Source organism: Trichosurus vulpecula, chromosome 3, assembly GCF_011100635.1.
Source record: "Trichosurus vulpecula isolate mTriVul1 chromosome 3, mTriVul1.pri, whole genome shotgun sequence".
In the NCBI taxonomy this organism is placed as follows: Eukaryota; Metazoa; Chordata; class Mammalia; order Diprotodontia; family Phalangeridae; genus Trichosurus; species Trichosurus vulpecula.
The window spans coordinates 210,731,175-210,750,259 of record NC_050575.1 but is presented as its reverse complement, the minus strand read 5'-3'; the positions used below and the strand labels follow the sequence as shown (position 1 = coordinate 210,750,259).

The 19,085-nt window shown below is 39.9% G+C and overlaps 1 protein-coding gene across 1 annotated transcript in view; it reads right to left on the bottom strand.

Moving 5' to 3' along the window:
• The window catches only part of DPYSL5 (dihydropyrimidinase like 5), a 30,854-nt gene extending 12,069 nt beyond the window's left edge, over positions 1-18,785 (bottom strand). Inside the window, exons 1-7 of the mRNA XM_036752665.1 lie at positions 18,727-18,785; positions 17,733-17,777; positions 15,761-15,836; positions 11,506-11,662; positions 8,629-8,770; positions 6,753-6,895; positions 5,644-5,851 (exon numbers count right to left, since the gene is read on the bottom strand). Of these exons, the coding sequence (XP_036608560.1) occupies positions 5,644-5,851; positions 6,753-6,895; positions 8,629-8,770; positions 11,506-11,662; positions 15,761-15,767 (657 nt within the window). The 5' untranslated portion in view covers positions 15,768-15,836; positions 17,733-17,777; positions 18,727-18,785. The remainder of the gene's footprint in view (positions 1-5,643; positions 5,852-6,752; positions 6,896-8,628; positions 8,771-11,505; positions 11,663-15,760; positions 15,837-17,732; positions 17,778-18,726) is intronic.
• Between the last annotated feature and the right edge of the window lie 300 nt (positions 18,786-19,085).

The following is a 19,085-nucleotide window of genomic DNA, read 5'->3' as shown; positions in this document are numbered from 1 at the left end:
GGACACAGGGCGAGTTGAATATGAAGGGATGATATCTAAAAAATAAAATTAAGAGATGAGAGAGGAATATATTGGGAGGAGAAAGGAAAAGATAGAATACGGTAAATTATTTCACATAAAAGAGGCAAGAAAAAGCTGTTACAATGGAGGGGAAGAGGGGGAAGGTGAAAGGGAATGAGTCAATCTTACTCTCACTGGATTTGGCTTAAGGAGGGAATAACTTACACACTCAACTGGGTATATTACCCTACAGGAAAGTAGCAGGGAAGGGTTAAGGGGGGGATGACAGATGGGAGGGCAGATTGGGGGAGGGGGTAGTCAGAAGCAAACACTTTTGAAAAGGGGCAGGGTCAAAGGAGAAAATAGTGTAAATGGGGAGTGGGATAGGATGGAGGGAAATATAGTCTTTCACAATATGACTATTATGGAAATGTTTTGTATAACTACACATGTATAACCTATATTTAATTGTTTGCCTTCTCAATGAGTATTGGTGGGGCGGGAAGAAGGGAGAGAATTTGGAACTCAAAGTTCTAAAAACAAATGTTAAAAATTATTTTTACATGCAACTGGGAAATAAAATATACAGGCAATGGGGTATAGAAATCTATCTTGACCTACAAGAAAATAAGGAGGAAGGGGATGGGGTGGGGATGGGGTGATAGAAGGGAGGGCAGACCAGGGAAAGGGGCAATCAGAATACATGCCATCTTGGGGTAGGGGGAAGGGAGAGATGGGGAGAAAATTTGTAACTCAAAAGCTTGTGGAAATGAATGTTGAAAACTAAAAATAAATAAATTAATCTTAAACAAAAAGAAAAAAAAAGAAAAAAAGGGACAGGGTCAAAGAACAAAATAGAATAAATGGGGGTGGGATAGGATAGAGGGAAATAACAGTCTTTCACAACATGACTATTATGGAAATGCTTTGCATAACTACTCATGTATAACCTATATTGAATTATTTCCCTTTTCAATGAGTATTGGTGGAGAAGGAAGAAGGGAGAGAATCTGGAACTCAAAATTTTAAAAACAAATGTTAAAAATTGTTTTTATAGGCACCTGGGAAATAAACAGGCAATGGGGTATAGAAATCTCTCTTGCCCTACAAGAAAGGAGGAGGAAGGGGATGGGGGGGGGGTGATAGAAGGGAGGGCAGACTGGGGAAAGGGGTATGCATTTCATGAATGCATGCCATCTTGGGGTGGGGGTAGGGGAGAGATGGGGAGAAAATTTGGAACTCAAAATCTTATGGAAATGAATGTTGAAAGCTAAAAATAAATAAATTAAGAATTAAAAAAAAAAAGAATACTGATGTTAAAAAGATGGGCTTTCTTTCAGGGAGAAGCTTAGAGTCATGAAAAGCACCACACAGTTTCCTAAAAGCAATATAAATCTTGGCTCAATCCATTGTCCAGCCATAGAGCCTTGTCTAAGATACACACACACACACACACACACACACACACACACACACACACATATATGTATGTGTGTATACGTGTATATGTACATGTACACATATATATGTACATACATACATACATACATGTATGTATGTGTCTTATGGCCTTCAGTCTTTTGACCATGAGTTTTGTTTTTGCAAAAGATTCCTTTATATTGAGTTTCTATCCACGCAATCATCATCTATTGAGGTAATATTGGGAACTGAGCTTTCATTAACAAGAAATCCTATACAGTATCCTTAGATGTGAACTTGAATATTTTGGAAATATTTTTCCCACTTTTTTTCTCATACTGCTTGGTTAATATAGAGGGAAGGAAAGACCTACTATAGGAATTCACAGAATCACTGTCCAATGTTGATGAGATTATCATAAATCATATGTTATCATAAATGTAAATATCTTGCATTACCCTTCTGGCTCAATGTAAAATATTTCTTAGAGACTGTGTTGATGCCTTTTGTATTTGGTCCTTATTTCAGCATAGTATCATTTTGGATTTAATGTCTTCAATATTCAAACATATGCATTCCCAAGCAACCAAAATCTTCTTTTGTATAGATGATGCGGTATTGGATTTCTTCTCTTCATCTCTGCTGGCTCCTAAAAGAATGTTTAGGAACATTCTAAACCTTCAGGGTATAGGATTATAGAGAGCTTTGATATTTTGCTACAAGGAATTAGTTTCGCTTTTCTTTTTTGCCTTATTGAAGATCTGTAGAAATGAGGTAAGAAATTCATCCACTGAGATTAAGTAACATTCCTCACCTCATTAATAGCATGAGGGATCTAAGAAGCATCATGCAATGGTGGAAACCCAAAGAGAATACAATAAATTTGTAGATCAAGGAAGTTTCCTGGTAATAGAAAACGGAATTCTGCTATATAATAGACAATCCTAAATTCTCCTTCCTGCTCTCCTAGGAGCTTAAGCCTGTTTGGTGATTTTAGAAATATGGTTGGAGATCAAAAGAATAGGAAATAGCAGAAGCTTGAGAGCCAGTAACATTTCATTTTTGTTTTGTATCTCCAATGCCTAGCAGAATGCTTGATACCTAACAGGCACTTTGTAGATACCTGCTGAATAAAAGGAAACTATTCTCTAGGTATTAACAATCAAGTGTACTATTGTTACTAATATACTAACCTCTCAGCACAACAAAGCTAGGCATAGGTTAAAAAATACATTTATCATTTTTATGAAAAACTTTCTGCAGAAGAGAACTAAAAGACTGAATGTAGGTAAGACTAAAAGTCCTCATAGACATATGGTGAGAGGGGCTCTGAGACTGCAGATAGCCCATCCATCTCATCCCACAAAGGGGGCACGGGAAACCTTAACACCTCTCCTTTGTTCTATGGATCAAATCAGAACCAACATCCTTGCCCAAGGTAATAAAAGGTTTTGCCCCAGAGACTAGAACTAGAAGGACTGGGGTAAGTTGCAAAGAAGGCAGATTTAGCTTTTATGTCGGGAGAAACTTCCTACCAATTAGAGCTATCCAAAAGCAGAGTATGTGACGCATTCCTCCTTCTTACAGGTCTTCAGGCAGAGACTGGATGACTAGGGTGTTTTATAATGGGGATTTCTTTTGGGTATGAGTTGGCTAGTGTGGCAAATGAGGTCTTGTCCAAGTCTGGAATTCTGCGATTCTGTGCAAACAGGGGTTTCAATGGAAAAACTTAATGAGTAAGGGGAAAAGATGGCTGACTTTGAGGCAGATTCAAGCAGCCATCTGGGAAATCTTTGGGGCAGAATTAAGGATGGTCAAGTTCTAATGATTGCCTTAAACAGTCAGCAAACAAGTACTGCTATTGGTTTGACTATAAGCATTGTAACTGGGTATTAAAGGTTTGAAAAAATTAGAAAAGAAAATTTAGGGTAAATGTCAGAGAGGATGTGATCAGTTAGTTACATCTCTTCTCTAACCAAAGGCCTATCTGAAAATGCCTTATTCCTTGAAATGAGAATAAATCAAAGTGGTGATAATTATATCTTTTACTTTATTTTTTGTTTTGTTTTTGGCAATTGGGGTTAAGTGATTTGCCCAAGGTCACACAGCTAGTACATGTGTCCACCTAGCTGCCCCTATCTTTTAATTTATAAACAAACTTTTTGCTTTCTGGTGGAGAGGTTCTTATGACCATGGAGAATGTAGGAGTAGAGGCTAATACCAGAGGCCTAGGAGGGTTGGGAGTGAGAATCTGCCTCCCAACTCAAGCTTCTGGATAGTATCTGCAATCCAGAGCTGACTCAAGAGCTGGGGATGAAGGAATAATTTTGTCCTGGAGCAACTAGGGATTGCAATGGTGTAGATGCTCAGAAGGAGTCCCCCGGAAAACACCTCTGAGTCTGTCTTGAATAAAAACCTAGAAAGTAACCTCTTCCTGGGTATTCCTATTTAAATGGGCACCTGTACTTAAGAACTGCAGGCCTGAGGCCAGTACCAGATCCTTGAGCTGGTAAAATCTTCCTCTTACCTGGAAATTGTCTCTGGCATCACATACCCCGAGGAAGCCGGTGGTCCAAAAAAGCCCCCAAACCCTCAGCACCCATTATGCTCAGAGCACTGTACTAGTGGGAGAATAGTGGAGGGAAAAAACAATAACGAAGACATAAGTCCTGATCAAAATTTCAAGCAGAGACTAGAGGACTACTTATCCCACCTATGGGTGGGGTACCTTTCAGTCCAGGATGAGTATTAAAGTCCCTTCCAACTCTCAAATTCTGTGACTCTGGGTATAATCTAAAAGCAGATGAAGAAGTTGGGGTAAGAAGAAAGGATGGATTGTTTTTAAGGATTCCATGTTCCTGAAACAAGAGACTTCTCAATATTTGGGTGGGGAGAGGAGACCTCTTATACTTTTTGATGGATTGGGGGTTATGGGGATTGGGGCTTGAGGACTCTTGGGACAGAAGGTTGAGACAGGAGTAAGGGATCCTAAATGCCTGACAGGGACACCCCGCAGAATATGCAAGGAAGTACCAGGAAGAGGTCTGATTAGAAGCATTTTAATGTAACATTAGGTTGAACTTAAGAATTCACACTTTAGTACAGATTACTTAGGGAAGCCATGATAGGAACAGTGAGGGAAATAGCAAAGTGCCTTCAGGATGTATTTCTTTCACTGAATCTCTTCCAGTCCCTTGGGACCCTCACCCATGTGACAAGTCTGAAATAGGTGACAGATATGAAGTAACCAGGGCCCAGAGTTGTCCACTTGTATTAACATCAGGACACTCAGGGCTAAACTCAAAATGATGTTAAGCCTCTTCCTAATAAGAGCTAGCATTTACATAGCTCTTTAAGGTTTGCAAAGTGCCTTACAAATATTTTCTCATTGTATCTTCCTAACGACCCTGAGTATTATCTTTATTATCTACATTTTACAGATGAAGAACCTGAAGCAGATGGATGCTAAGAGATTTGCCCAGAGTCATACAACTAGTAAGTGTCTGAGGCTGGATTTAAACTCAGGTCTTCCTGACTCCAGATCTGGCACTCAGTTCACTGCACCACGTAGTTACCTATATATTTCTAAGCAATATAGAAGTGAGTAGTCTTCTCTGGATCACTGCCCATCTAAATGCCTGTTAGGATCCTTAGGGAAAAAGCTTGGGTGTCAAGGTTATGGTGAAAATGCGTAATGATCTATCCATGATTCAGATTTTCCGGGATAACTTTAGATGCTGTAGAAGCATAGATTTTTAGAAGAGCCCTATCTAATGCTTGTTTATTCACAGGTATATCCACAATCCATTAAGTATATCCATAACAGAGTTTTCAGGGAATAAAGTAACTCCTGGGCAATCAATCACCAGGATACAGGAGAAACTTATCTACATCAATTGAATCCTACTTGGAGGCTGGGATCAGCAATTTCCCACCATCCTGGTATCTGAGAATGGGTGCTGAGAATCTTTCATTTGCTTTCCTGTTAAAAAAATTAAAGAAGTGCTTTCTCCTGAATTCCATTTTGCCCCACTGACATTTTCTACTCTTTCTGTTTTTTGCCAAAGTGAGATGGGGCTGAAGAATGAAAGAGAAAAGGCTTTAAGCCATTCAAAGATTTGGCAGAAAGTTAGGGGTACCAGCATTTATGAGAAGCAGAACTTGCCTATGACATCCGTGTAAGCAGCCCAAGCACATACTCCTACTCCCCTCTCCAACTCTTACCTTCTCTCTCTGGACCATCTTCTTGTACACAGTATCTGGAAAGGATCGAAGCAGGCAGAACTTGCCTGTGCCCTCGGCACACATGAAGACTCCGTTCTCATACACAACTCGTCCTCGGCTGATAGTGACCAAAGGTACCCCGTGGCAGCGCATGTTTTCATATAAATTTATGTCTCCTCCTTGCACTTGAGTGCTAGCTGAAATGGTCCTGGGTGGGGAGGAGGGAGATGCTGTGTCACAGGTAAAATATAAGATGCTTTACAGATAGTGCTTATATCCAGAGGTGCGATTAAATTCTAGAAAAGTTACTATGGATTGCCATATTAATCTAAGAATACAGTAAAAGAACCACTAACAAGGGATGAATTTTAAGTAATCAGCTACTCAGGAAACAGCAGGGAATAGTAGAGAGCCCACCTCAGAGACAGGGAAGACTTGGATTCAAGTTTAAACTATGACACATCTTGGCTTTGTGACCCTGGCCAAGTCATGAACTTACAAAGAAGATACTAGTCTCCCTCTATAGAGAAAGTTCCCTATACTAAATGAAATCAGAGGTCCAATCCAATCCTGTTCTCCACCCCCAAAGTAATCCACCTAGATAAGCCTGAACACTCTTATTTAGCTTAAGAAGAGGTTTGAAATAATTTCCCTGGACTACTACTTTTTTAACACTGATCTTATTCTCTTCTTGTATCATAGGTATTTATGTGCATGTCATCAGATGGTGAGCTGCTCCTAGAAAGCTGGAACTGTTTTATATCTATCACTGTATCCCTGGCACCAGAACAGTGCCTTGAACATGGTGGGTTCTTAAAAATTTTTGTGGAATTGAAAGAACTCAATGCTTCAAACCCCTTCATCCTTCTAACCCCAGAGCTCTAGGGTCAGCAAACTAGGTCTGAGGGCCAAATCAAGGCTTACATTTTAAAATACAACAAAACTTTTTTTTAAATGTAAAAAACATTTTTGGCTCCAGTTATACAAAAATGAGTGAAGGTCCCATTTTGCTGACCCTTATTCTAGAATGCCAGCTCTCTCTCTCTTTTTTTTTTTTTGCCAGCTCTCTTAAGATCCCAAGTCCCTTAAAGCCTGGGGTCTAGTTTTACTTTGTAGCCTCTGGGTCCCACACAACCACATCAGCGTCAGCTCCAGGTATGATGCGGCCCTTTCGGGGATACAGGTTGTGAATCTTGGCTGCATTGGAACTAGTGACAGCCACAAAACGGTTTTCATCCATCTTTCCTCCCACCTGGAAAAAATGACAGAAGAAATAAAATAATAGTGTCATGAGATGCCTGTATAAAACCATGCAATCTCTATTGTTTCTCTTTATTCATTCCAGAGGCCTATTAACTTGGCTGGAGAGAGCATGGTCCTTATGAGACCAAGGCTGTATTAGTTTCTTTGCTTTATGTAAGCATTGAGTATATATCCTAACCCCATCCAGACATTTAAAAAAAATGCATACCAGTGCTTCAAAGGGCTGTGAGGTATAACTGTAATGAATAGAAAAGCATTGTAGTATAAATCTCCATTGTAACTAACAGAAATGTATAATCTGTTGATGGCAAACCAACAATGTGTCTGTATATGTATTCGGTGTGGCTGAAAATACAGTTGTCTTACTCTTTTGTAATTTCCATTTTAAACTCCCATCCTTGGGGCCTATTTCCTGAACAGGCCACTAAGGTAGAGAGGGATAACCTCACATTCCTCCATGTATTATGTTTTTGGCCAAGAATATAGACTTAAATATATCAAAGATCTGACTAATCATATGCCATTAAAACAAAGACGTAGCTAACATTTATAATGTAAATCATGCAAAATGGCAAAAATTCTGCTCCAAATCTTGTTAAATGGACATAAATATACACTTGGATTATACAAAGGTTCTCAATTAATATAGCTGCATATATGCAGCACAGAAAAATTACAGTTTTATGCTAATATGAATTTTACCTAAAGCTAATATGGCTAGTTACCATAAATTTAAATGAAATATTTAATTAACTTCAATTTTCCTTGCCCTCTGAGAAATGAGAAAGGCTTTTGATTTTTACATTAAAGACTTCCATCCTTTCCCTTGGCAGATGTCTTTGCTTTTGTTAACTTATACTATACTCTCTTTGGGCAGCTTATAGTCTAAATAATATAGCACTGAATTTTGGGCTTAATATACTAGGCAGTTCTTTTTCTGTGCCATATGAAAAACAAAAATATTCACCTAGATGGACAGGTCATGAGGCCTTCAAATTAGGTCTCAGTCTCATCACTGAAGCCTCTTTCAGTGGAGAAGAATTCTTGAGCATTCCTTTGTCCTTAAACTAGCCTCCCTCCCACAAGATTCCTAATGACTGAAGGATGTGGAAAGATGTAGATCAACACTTCCTCCCCTGACATCATGATCCAGATTGCTGCTGTGGGGCAAAGGTGACTTAAACCTTATGGGAAGCGGAGCAAAATGGTAGGAAAGAATGCTGGATTCAGTCTGAGGAGCTAGATTCGTTCTGCCTCTGCCACTGACTACCTGTGTGACCTTGGGCGGCTTAGTTTAACCTCTGTGGTCCTGAGGGTTGGGCTGTATGACCTCTAAAGGTCCCTTCCAGCTCTAAATCTATGATCCAGTGATACGTATCTGCCCTGCCTTTGTCTTCACTAATGGTGGTAATAAACGGCTAAAAAAAATCCTCCCAAACCCAAACCTCTCCTGTACTTTGGTGGTGGTAAGTGATAGCGGTGGCACAGGGATTACTGCAAAGCTTAGCCTACCTGTAGAACTATGCTTCTGGGTACTACTGTGCCTGCTGTACCCCTGTGTGTTAATCAATGCCTTTGGAAGATTCTTTGGATAAGAAGCTGCTACAATAAACTGATGGAGCCCTCCTAAAAACCTTCTTAGGCGACATAGCCAGGATGAAAACAATGTGAGGCAGGAAATACAGAAATTTAAATAAAAATCAGGAGACCCAGAAAACCTACCACGCCTCTCTCCCAGATGATACTCATACGGTCTTGTACACCACTCACTCCATGAGGGATCTTAGTGAAATCCTCCTTGCCCATTGCCTTCTGTTTTGTGGTAAAGGGCCGATGGTCAGAAGCTACAATGTTCAGAGTGTCACTGAAGGGACAGAAGGGACAGAAGGACATGATGAGTAACAGATTAAATTAGCTGCTACTTAGTTATTGGTTGGCCAAAGGGCCAAAAAGCAGCTCAAGGAATTAATCTGAAATAGAAATCTCAGCATCATCAACCAATTTTTAAATATTTTTAAAAATAAGCATAAGGAAAGAGAGGAATCTTATGTATGATGGAAAATTTCATAATATAGAAAATATACCCCTGGGGTGCCATTGGTACAACAAAATAGCTATTGGAAAGATCACAGTGTCTTCATCTTCTTGCATATCAAATATTGGACTATATTTTTTTTCCTTAGGAATGATAAAATAACTGAGAGGTGTATTTGCAAACAAGGACTGAGCAACAATTATATTATATATTTGGCCAATAATAAAGTAGAGGCACAAGAAGTAATCTGCAAATTAATTTAAATTAGCGAAAATTACTTTGCTTATGTAAGGAACCTCAATGAATGTATCTATATACATGACACACAAAAATTATAATTTTATTCTATAAACATTTTCTCTCTTTTAAAATACATTTTTTTAAAAAATAGAAAGGCACTATAGCACAGTGGTTAGGAGATTTAATTTGGAATCAGAAAAACCTGGGTTTAAGGCCTGCCTCTGACACATACTGGTTAGGTGACTCTGAGCAAGTCACCTACCCACTATGGGGCCCAGGCCACTGTCTAGGACTATAAATTGTAGTGCAGGTACCAATCTGCGTTGGTAGAGGGAATTTCCTCACTGGGAGTTCCCCATACCAGTGAAATCACAGGGACAATTCAAAAAACATTACAAACATTCTACTTATGTTTTTTATCTTTACACTGAAATTCCCCCCCCCCCAAAAAACCCTAACATTTACAGATTTTACAAATTTTCATCTAAAAATGTTTAATTGTCATAACTTAGTTTAAGTTTAATTTCCCCTATTATCTTAGAATTGAAAAGGGTTTTTAGGGTGGACTGGGGACAACCTGGATAACCCAGATTTCTTTAAAAAGCTGTGAAACTAAGTACGCCTTAACGCCTTCTTTACTTTCAGTAAGTTTCCCTGCAGCAAAGTGGGACATTCAAAATATTCCAGTGATGTTATAGCTACATTCAAAGCACTGTAGTTGATGCTCCATGAATGCTTATTGATGATTGATGGTTGTTTTTCTTCTTCTTCTTTTTAAACTGAAAAGCAGTTTTTAGAAGAAAAGGTTGACCTGACATTTTCCCTTCTTCATCTCTTCGGATTATTCAAAACTACAAAGTACAGTTATTCAGCATTGGACCAAAGCAATGCTAGCAGAAACACAACATGTCACTGGAGTCTGCCTTTCTCAGTTTTCAGTACATAGGCCTACTTGACACTTTCATGATAATGTGCAACAAGGACTTTATACTTCACCATAAAAAGCAATTAGCAGCTCATTGGTAGACTTCAAAAGATGCTTCAAAACAGCTCTCTGAGAATTTCTAAGGCAGGAGCCTGAATGCACACAGCTGTTACCTTTATTGGTGCCTTTGTTAGGAACAGTGATAGAAAATCTCAGAATGAATCATTAAAATTCCATTTTATGGCCAGTGAAGGGACAGAGACTAGGAGGAGACTGGGGAACAGGGGGTAGGAAAAGAAAAGGGAAAGGAAACACAGAGAAAAGAAAGGGACACAAAGAAACTCAATTGGAAGGGACCTCACATCCACGTCAGCTGGCCCAACTGTAGGTGAAGAAGAATTCTCTTTACCATATCTCCAAAACGTGGCTATTCCATCTCTGTCTCATGACCTCCAGTGATTAGGAGCCCACTCTCTTCTGAGGCATCTCATTCCACTTTTAGGCACCCCTGGTTGTAGGAGAAGTTTTTCCCCCTAGCATCTGGCAGAAATCTGCCTCTCTGAATCCTCTTAGCATTGTTCTAGTCCTGCTCCATGGGGCCAAGATATTTATTTCACTTGGCTTTAGGTCTATGGAAATGAGCTGCCTAATGTGCAAGTGAGGACAGATGTCTAGAAAGAAGGGGAGAGTGGTAACACAGCTGGGACAGTCTGTCCAAGGCATATCTACCAGCTAAGACACATACCTGTATGCAGCTGCTGTCTTTGCAACTCACAACCAGCCTCCCCAAATAATTATCATTCATGGACAACTTTATTCTACATTTCACAGGCTGTCAGCCCTTATAAAATATGCACAATGCTACATGACAGATGGATGGATGGAGAAATGGATAGATGAGTAGCAGGACAGAGACAAAGAGATAAGGAAAGGAGACACACACAAAAAAAAGAGAGAAAGAAGAATGCAGAAGTAGAGTGCTTAGGTAGTCTCTGAGGTATTCCCTTGGGCTGTGGGTTTCAGAATGACTTATTGATGCCCTCTGATATTCTAATTAATCCTTGATCACAAGTTGACAATTGCTTTTTTATCCTTAAACCTTCAGACACTTTTACCCTGAATGGGCTAGCTGTTTCATAGGTTATTCTGAACTTATTTTGGGGGTTCTATACATGATAGCCAGAGAAATCTTATCCCATGGGCTAGGTGAAATTAAACAGATGTTCAATGTGGCCTGTGGGTGGTAAATTCTTCATCCCTCGACAAAGTCTACTCAATAATCTATAAATTCCCATCCTGATACACACACACACACACGCACACGCACACGCACACGCACACGGACGCTGTAATTCATGCTGGTGATGATGACATCAAGAGAGCACAGTAAGTTCCTTACTTGGCTAGCAGACTCATGAGGTAGGTGGAAGTGTTGGTGTCCAGCCTCAGAGGGGGCACTGTGACATAAGCAGCTGCATGGGACCAGTCCTGGTGGTAGTAGTGTAAGCCTGTCAATGTGGCATGTGCAGTGGTAGTCTCTGCATAGACAACCTTACCTGAGAAAAGGGATAAAAGAACATTATTGATCATTGTAAATCCAAATTTATTTTGGAAAAGCAAAACATTTCATTGAATCAAATTTTTGTTGGCCATTCTTTATCAAACTATTTTTGAGAATTCAAGTGTATCTTTGCTTATGAGTACAGAAGCAAAAGACTTTACTAAGAAAAGGAAAGAACAGCCAAATACATGCTGCTATAAATTTTCTGCACCCAATATTGAAAGACAGAAATAATGATGATGGTTTTGCACTTGCATTTCATTGGTCTATAAAATAAACAGTGCATTGAGGGCTTTTACATGGAAAACGTACTTTCAAATGGAGAAGAGAGAGCATCTTTAGGTGTTTGGTCCAGGAATACAGTCTGGGATATCCTGTCATATAGCGAGGCCTTTGTAAGCCAAGGATATTCCCTATCTTGCCTGATTCAGATTCTACCATCTTCTGCAACATGTGGAACAAACAGGATGGGGTTTGGAAATGAACCAAATCAAAAAATAAATTAAACATGCAAAAACATTAAAGCTGTTTCGATTCAGTTAAGCTTTCAGAAGTACGTGAAGATGAGAGCTCGCCATTTTGAATCAGCTCATATTTCAATAGCAGTATGATTAAAGTACAAAGTAAAGTGCAGAGAGCAATGGCTCAAAAAATGAGACTGATCAAAGCTCCTCTGTGGGAGAACAGTTTCATTCGATGAGGCTTCTTTTTCCTGAGCATACTGAAAACCATTTTTTCTGTATTTTTATAATTTGTAGGCTACTAAGCTCAGAAAGCATGTTTTTATTTGTTTTACTATACTGTTAATAGTTTCTTCTCCTGGTTTGGTTTGTCTCCAATAGACTGGCCAAAACTAAGAGAGGCCAGTTGAGCAGGGCATAGTGTGGCGTGAGTGGCACTGGACTCTGAGTCAGGAAGACCTACATTCAAATCCAGATTCAGATATGTACTAGCTGTGTAACCCTGGCAAGTCATGTAATCGCTGTCAGCCTCAGTTTCTTCCATTGTAAACTGAGGGTAATTATAGCACCTACTACCCAAAGCTGTTGTGAGGATCAAATGAGGTAATATTTGTAAAGTGTTTTGTAAACCTTAAAGTGCTGTATAAATACTAGCTATTATTGTGATTCCATTTATAATTAATCAATAAACATTTAAAAGAAAATTCAGTTAGCAAAATTTTAATTATTACATGACTTAATGATACCTTTAAATTTATTGGACTAATATGATAGTTTTATGAGCACACCAAGCTATACTGGACACACAGTATCTTGTATGTTCCTAATGCCTACCATCTGTGTGTGATTTTGTAGAAGCCACTTATCCTACCTGGGCCTCAGTTTCTTCACTGAGGAGGTTGTACTAAATGACCTTTGAAGTCATTTCTAGTTCTATGATTTGAAGATGGAGAGAGGGAGGGAGGATGGGAGAAAAGAAAAGAAAACAAGGAAGGACTGAAGGAAAGGAGGAAGGAGAGGAGGAAGAAAGGAAAGGAGAAAGGAAGGAGGGGAGGAAGGAAAAAAGGAAGAAAGAAAAGAAAGAAGGATAGAAGGAAGAAAGGAAGGAAAGAAAGGGGGAGGGAAGGAAAGAAGGAAGGAGGGAGGGGAAAAAGGAAAGAACAAAGGAAGGAGGGAGGGAAGAAAGGATAGAAGGATGAAAGGAAGGATGGAAAGATGGCAAGAAATAAGGAAAGGAGGAGGGAAGGAAGGATGGAAAGGAAGAAAGGAAAAAAGGAGGTAAGAAAAGAAGGAAGGAAGGAAAAAGGAGGAAGAAAGGGAGAGAGAAGGCAGGCTGTATTCAAAGTCAGAAAACAAGGGTGAACTTTGCTTCTGTGCTTACTTATTACTTGTGTGGTCTCACTCCTTGACCATCACCTGTAAAATGAAGAACCTCTGAAGTCTCTTTCAGCTTTGAATCTATTATTATGTGATCCTAGGTGGTAAATGACTTAGGGTAATAACAGCTTCCTTTTCTTTGGTGTTCCTGACACTGATGAAATCAGAGGAGTGGTTCCAAGATCTTCCTTTTACAGACAGTGAAACTGAGTGTCTTATCAGTGTTCAAAAAGCAAAGAAAAGTCAAAATCCAGACTTAAACCCAGGTTTCCTCAATCCAGTACTCTTTTCAGTGAACCATATTGCCTCTCTAGCATGTGGTAAGTGCTTAAGAAAATGTTTCCAAAGCTCACAAGAGGGAGAGGTCACTGCTAGCTAACTAAGAGGGAGTTGAGAGATCCTGTGGTGGTAGAATCACTGAGATTTAGCAAACAATTGGATGTAGGGGGTGAGGGAGAGGAAAGAGGAAAAGAATTAAGAATGGATGACTCTTAAGGCCTGGAAGATGCTCTTACCCTTGACAGAAATAGACAAGTTTGGAAGAGCATAGCAATCAAAGTTGGGAGTAATGGTACAGATAATCAAATGATGCATAAGTTCATAATCTTGGTCTCAGCATCATTGTCTGAACTGACCTTCTTTTGGTAATACAAAAGACTACCTTCTACTCCTACTTTCGACTAGAAAACATTTCACCTTGGGTGCAGATAAGTTTGATAATCTAGGAAGTGTTTAATGAGTGGATCATTTACTTTAGCCTCAAGGCCTGCCTTTTCCCCATAATTTGATTAACTAGCTAATTAATAATGTAAACAAAGAGAAAAAAGGAAACAAAACAAAATGCTGTATAAAAATGACAAATCTAAACTCTGGAACAGAAATGAAGAAATGTACCCCCTTTCCCCAAGGCCTTTCTCTAGTAGGCACTCAAAAATGTTATGTAGAGAAGTAGTAAACCTCGCTTCCTTTTTCTTTTAACTTTGTTTCCCCCCAAACAGTTGGAAGCCTCTCTCTAATAACCCATCCACCACCACCCTACCCTCCATCATTTACAGGATTGTTTCTATGGAAAAAAAGGTGATCCAAATTTCAAACTGAGTTATAAATGAACTTTGGGGCACCTGGTATGGGGCAGGTGTGCCAGATGAGTAGAAATAAAATCCATTTTCAAATTGGAACTTGCCTAAATTCTGGCTATGAGCTAGCTGGTTATAGTACTTTTGCTAAAAGACAAGTCTGGCTCACTCAGCCCTGACGTTGTCCCTGACTTATCTGCCCTAAGAGATAGCAAAAACTCCCCCAGAATTTGCGTGTAGAATGGAAGGAATTCTTAATCTGAAGATAAATGGGATCGTTAATGTTATTAATTTGTAACTGCTCTCAGAACACATAAATTATCTTTGCCAGGAGAAGCAGTTCAGTGTAGTAGCTAGAAGAACAATCATGGAGTCAGGGAATCTGGGTTCGGGTCCTGCCACTTACAAATACTGTTTGTATGACCTTAAGTAACCTCTGGAGGCAGCTAGATGGCTCAGTGGATAGAGCACTGGAGCCAGGAGTACCTGAGTTCAAATCTGGCCTCAGACACTTACTAGCTGTGCAACCCTGGGAAAGTTACTTAACCCTGTTTGCCTTAGTTTCCTCATCTGCAAAATAAGCTGGAGCAGGAAGTGGCAACCCACTTCAGTATCTTTACCAAGAAAAGCCCAAATGGGGTCACAAAGACTCAGAAACAAGTGAACAACAATAACAACAAATCCAGTGGTCATATCCTGATTTAAAATTCTACAACTCTGATTCCATAGAACCATTATGGTGTAGTGGATAGAAAGCTGGACTCAGAGCCAGGAAGACGTGGGTTCTAATTCTGCTTCTGACGCTTGTTAGCCAGGGAACCCTGGGGAAGTCGTTTAACTTTGGTGCACTTCAGAATTCCTTAGGATTTATCTTTAGTAGAAAAAGCATCCCAGCTCTGCTATTTACTGCCTTAATGACCTCAGGCAACTCATTTAAACTCTACAGGCCTCAGTTTCTTCACCAGTCCAATGAAGGGATTGGACTAGATGGAAGAAAAGGGTCATTAGAAAAACAGGAGAGGAGTGCTCAACGTTCTGGGAAACCCCAGCAAGCCTGAGCTAGCCCCTCTGAAGTAAAAGAGAAGGCGGCAGCTGACCTCGACTCCAATCACTTTTTAAATCCTATGACCCAAGGTGAGTTTCATCGGCCTTACCTTCCATCCCTGCCTGCAGGCTTACCTTGCATCTTAGCGGCAGCAATGACATCTCCGGCAGAGATACTGGAAACGTTGACCAGGTAAACTGGACAATGAGTCTAAATGCAAGAAACACAGTTTTCACACGATGGGTGTTTCAACAAACATGGCCATAGGATGTAGGTAGCATCTTCACAGGAAAAATAACTTTCAATAAAAATAACTCCGTTCCCAAAAGAACTCAGGGAATCTAGTTTCCTCCCCCTGCCCCCCAAAGTGGACATGGCAGACCTGATAATTCTGTGCCCTGCCCATAGAGTTGACAAATTGTGGCTGAAGCATTTGTATATAAACAGGGAGGCTGATACACACCAACCAAGCATATTTAAACTCCATTCTCTGTCCTGTGCCATGGAGGTCATTCTGTATGGGTAGGTTAGTGAAAGACTGACCCTTGTCATTGTCAAGTACTTAAGCTGCCCATTTTCTACCCTTATATCAGAAATGGACTTTAAGGAAAAAAAGGAAATGGACTTTAAGAAAATTCCTATGGAAAATGGACATCAATAGTTTATCAAAAGAGAATGTTTTTGTCTGAATGTGACTTGAAATTTACTAATAAAACCTTAAGTGACTAAGCACACATAGAGCATCAGAAACCATGGGGGCTAACCTCTGATAGCTGACATTCTAAATAGGCAAAACATATCCTAAGTCAAACTCAAACAAATGGGGTTTAGCCCAAATAAGCCTGCTCTTGGATATAGAGATTTGGGTGCTAGGACAGTTCTGCCACTAACTAACTCATAGACTTAGTGCTAGGACCACAGAGATAACTGAGTCTGACTCCCATCCCCCTAGTGTCACAAAGGAGGAAACTGAGGTCCACAAAGTCACAGTTAAAAAGTGAAGAACCAGGTGAACCCCAGGTCCTATGACCCTAGATCCAGCACTTTCCTCCACTTTTCCAAACTGCTCTATTACCTCGGATGAGTCCCTTAACTTCTATAGGCCTCAGTTTCCTCATCTGTAAAATAAAGGCCTTTTCTTGACCGTCCAGAGCTTCCTTTCAACCAGGAATAAATTGTCATTGGGAGGGACCTTGTGATTAAAACTATAGTTATTAAAAGAAGAAATACCTAAGTGGACAGATAGGCTGGCTCTCCAAAATGTTGCTTTGATGCAGCCTTTTTTTTTTCCAGTCCACATAATAAATATGAAGTCCCCAATACCTCTAAGGTACAGAGAACATACAGATTTTGAAACAAGCTATAGGTCCTGCCCTCAAGGGGATTACATTCTAACAATGGAGCTAAAGGCAGTATGGTCTAGGGCTGGATCTAGAATCAGAAGAGCTTGCTTCTAATTCTGTCTCTGCCACTTATGCTGTGTGGTGTCGGGCAAGTCATTTAACCTAAATTGTCCTCAATTTCCTTATCTGTAAAATGAAGGGATTGGACTAGATGACCCTCAATGATCTCCAAGGACCTTTCTAGCTCTCTAACTGCTAATCTTTAATTCTACAAGTGCAATTAATTACAAAGGAGGGGTCCAAAGGGCTGTGAAAAATTTGAGGAAGGAACTGTAACTTTCAGCTGGGGCTTGGGGAAGGCATCATGGAAGAGATGGCATCTGAAATGAGTTTTAAAGAGGGGTTCTAATAGGTAGAGACGGGGATCGTGGAAGATAGCCACTGCCTGTACCAGAAGGGAACCTCCAAGTTTGTCCTTCCCCTACACTTTCTATTGTCCCTCCACCTTCTTTATAATGGAAGTATTAATAACCCCTTATAATGGAAGTATTGATTGGGAGCTATTTATACTTTGGTAGTGAATCAGTTTTTATCTTAGGTTCTGAGAGGAGGGGCTGTATTTTGGGAGGGGTAGCAGCAAAGGGACACAAGACAAAGTATCTGAGAATGATGAAGAATAAAGTACAAAATGCAGCTGTTATAACTTCTGCAAGCTGGAGTGGTTGGGTTCTGATTCCAGGAGGGAGGAGGAAATGCTGCTTACCCTGTTGGCAATGGTGATAACACGGTGGGTTGCTTCGGCTTCCAGCTGTTTGGGGAAAAAAAACAGGAAGGAAATAAGATTCCTCATATTCCTCAACCCACCCCCACCCCCCACCCAAATCAAGTGTTTTTGAACGTAAAGCATTGTAGGGCTGTATGTCTGCCTATGCTATACACATGTACAGAGATTATCCATCTTAAGGTTCCCTGTGTTGTCTGGGATCCCTTGCATATATTTTCAAAGGTAAGGGCTTTGGACTATGAGTCAGGAGATCTAGGTTTGATTCCTTCCTCCAATACTTACTAGCTATGTGATTTTTCAATAACAGCCCAGAAAGAGGAGGAAGAGCTCTGATATTTTTCAGTCTTTTCCCCTTCTTAATCCAATTTTGCCCAGACTACCCCTGAGTGCATAGCTTTGGTTTCTCAATGAAGGACAACACAGGCCTGTTCCAGTTCCCTCTGAGAGAGAGTTGTCATTAGCGTACGGTGACTGAAGCTTTGCTTCAAGGCCCCCAAATTTAAAGAGAGCAAAAATTTAACATGTACACTATAGAAACAATTAAGCTCAGCATGTAGCTTACTCAGTAGTATTCATGTGTGAGCCCCTACAATAATCATCAGCTCTATCCTCCAGCTCAAATGTCCCAGTCACTGCTTGCACTCTTTTCATATTATGGGTTATAAAGCTGATAGAGAGTGTGGCCTGAACTGCCCACCCAAGCACCAAAATTGCTAGTTATGGCTCTGCCCTGAAAATTTCTCTCAGGAAAGCTTTAGGCCATACTTGTCCTAAATTATCATTTAGGACACTAAGCTACCCTGAGAATATTTAAAAAATGATCTCTGTGAAGCAGCCAATTGGGATTTTCCCTCATGGAAAGAGGAAAATATATAAAATCTAATTTATATTTGTAGGTGTCTCTAACCCTCACAAGATTCTAAGTCCCTGTGTGAAGGCTGATGGAAAAAAAGCCACCACAAACTTTTATTACCTCCTCCGGACGGCTGATCTCTATTCCTTCAGGGCCTGTGATGCCCAAATCTAGTGCCTCTCTGGCACCCTGAATAAATAGCAAAGAAAAAGGAAGTTGGGAATTTTTTATAAGATAGATCCAAGATGAAAATAATGAACCTTAAATGGCACAACTGTACAAAAACCCCACAGTTTTTTCTTTTTTCTTCATCATTTTTCCTTGAAGAGAAAAGCCTTGGGGTTTAGATTTGGCAGTTTAGGTTTGGCTCATTTGGCAGTAAGTTTCCCCAATTCACATTTTAAAATGGCTGAAGATGTTTTTTCTTTTTCCAAATGTGTTCTAAGTGATCAGTAAGCATGTGAAATAATAAATCAAGG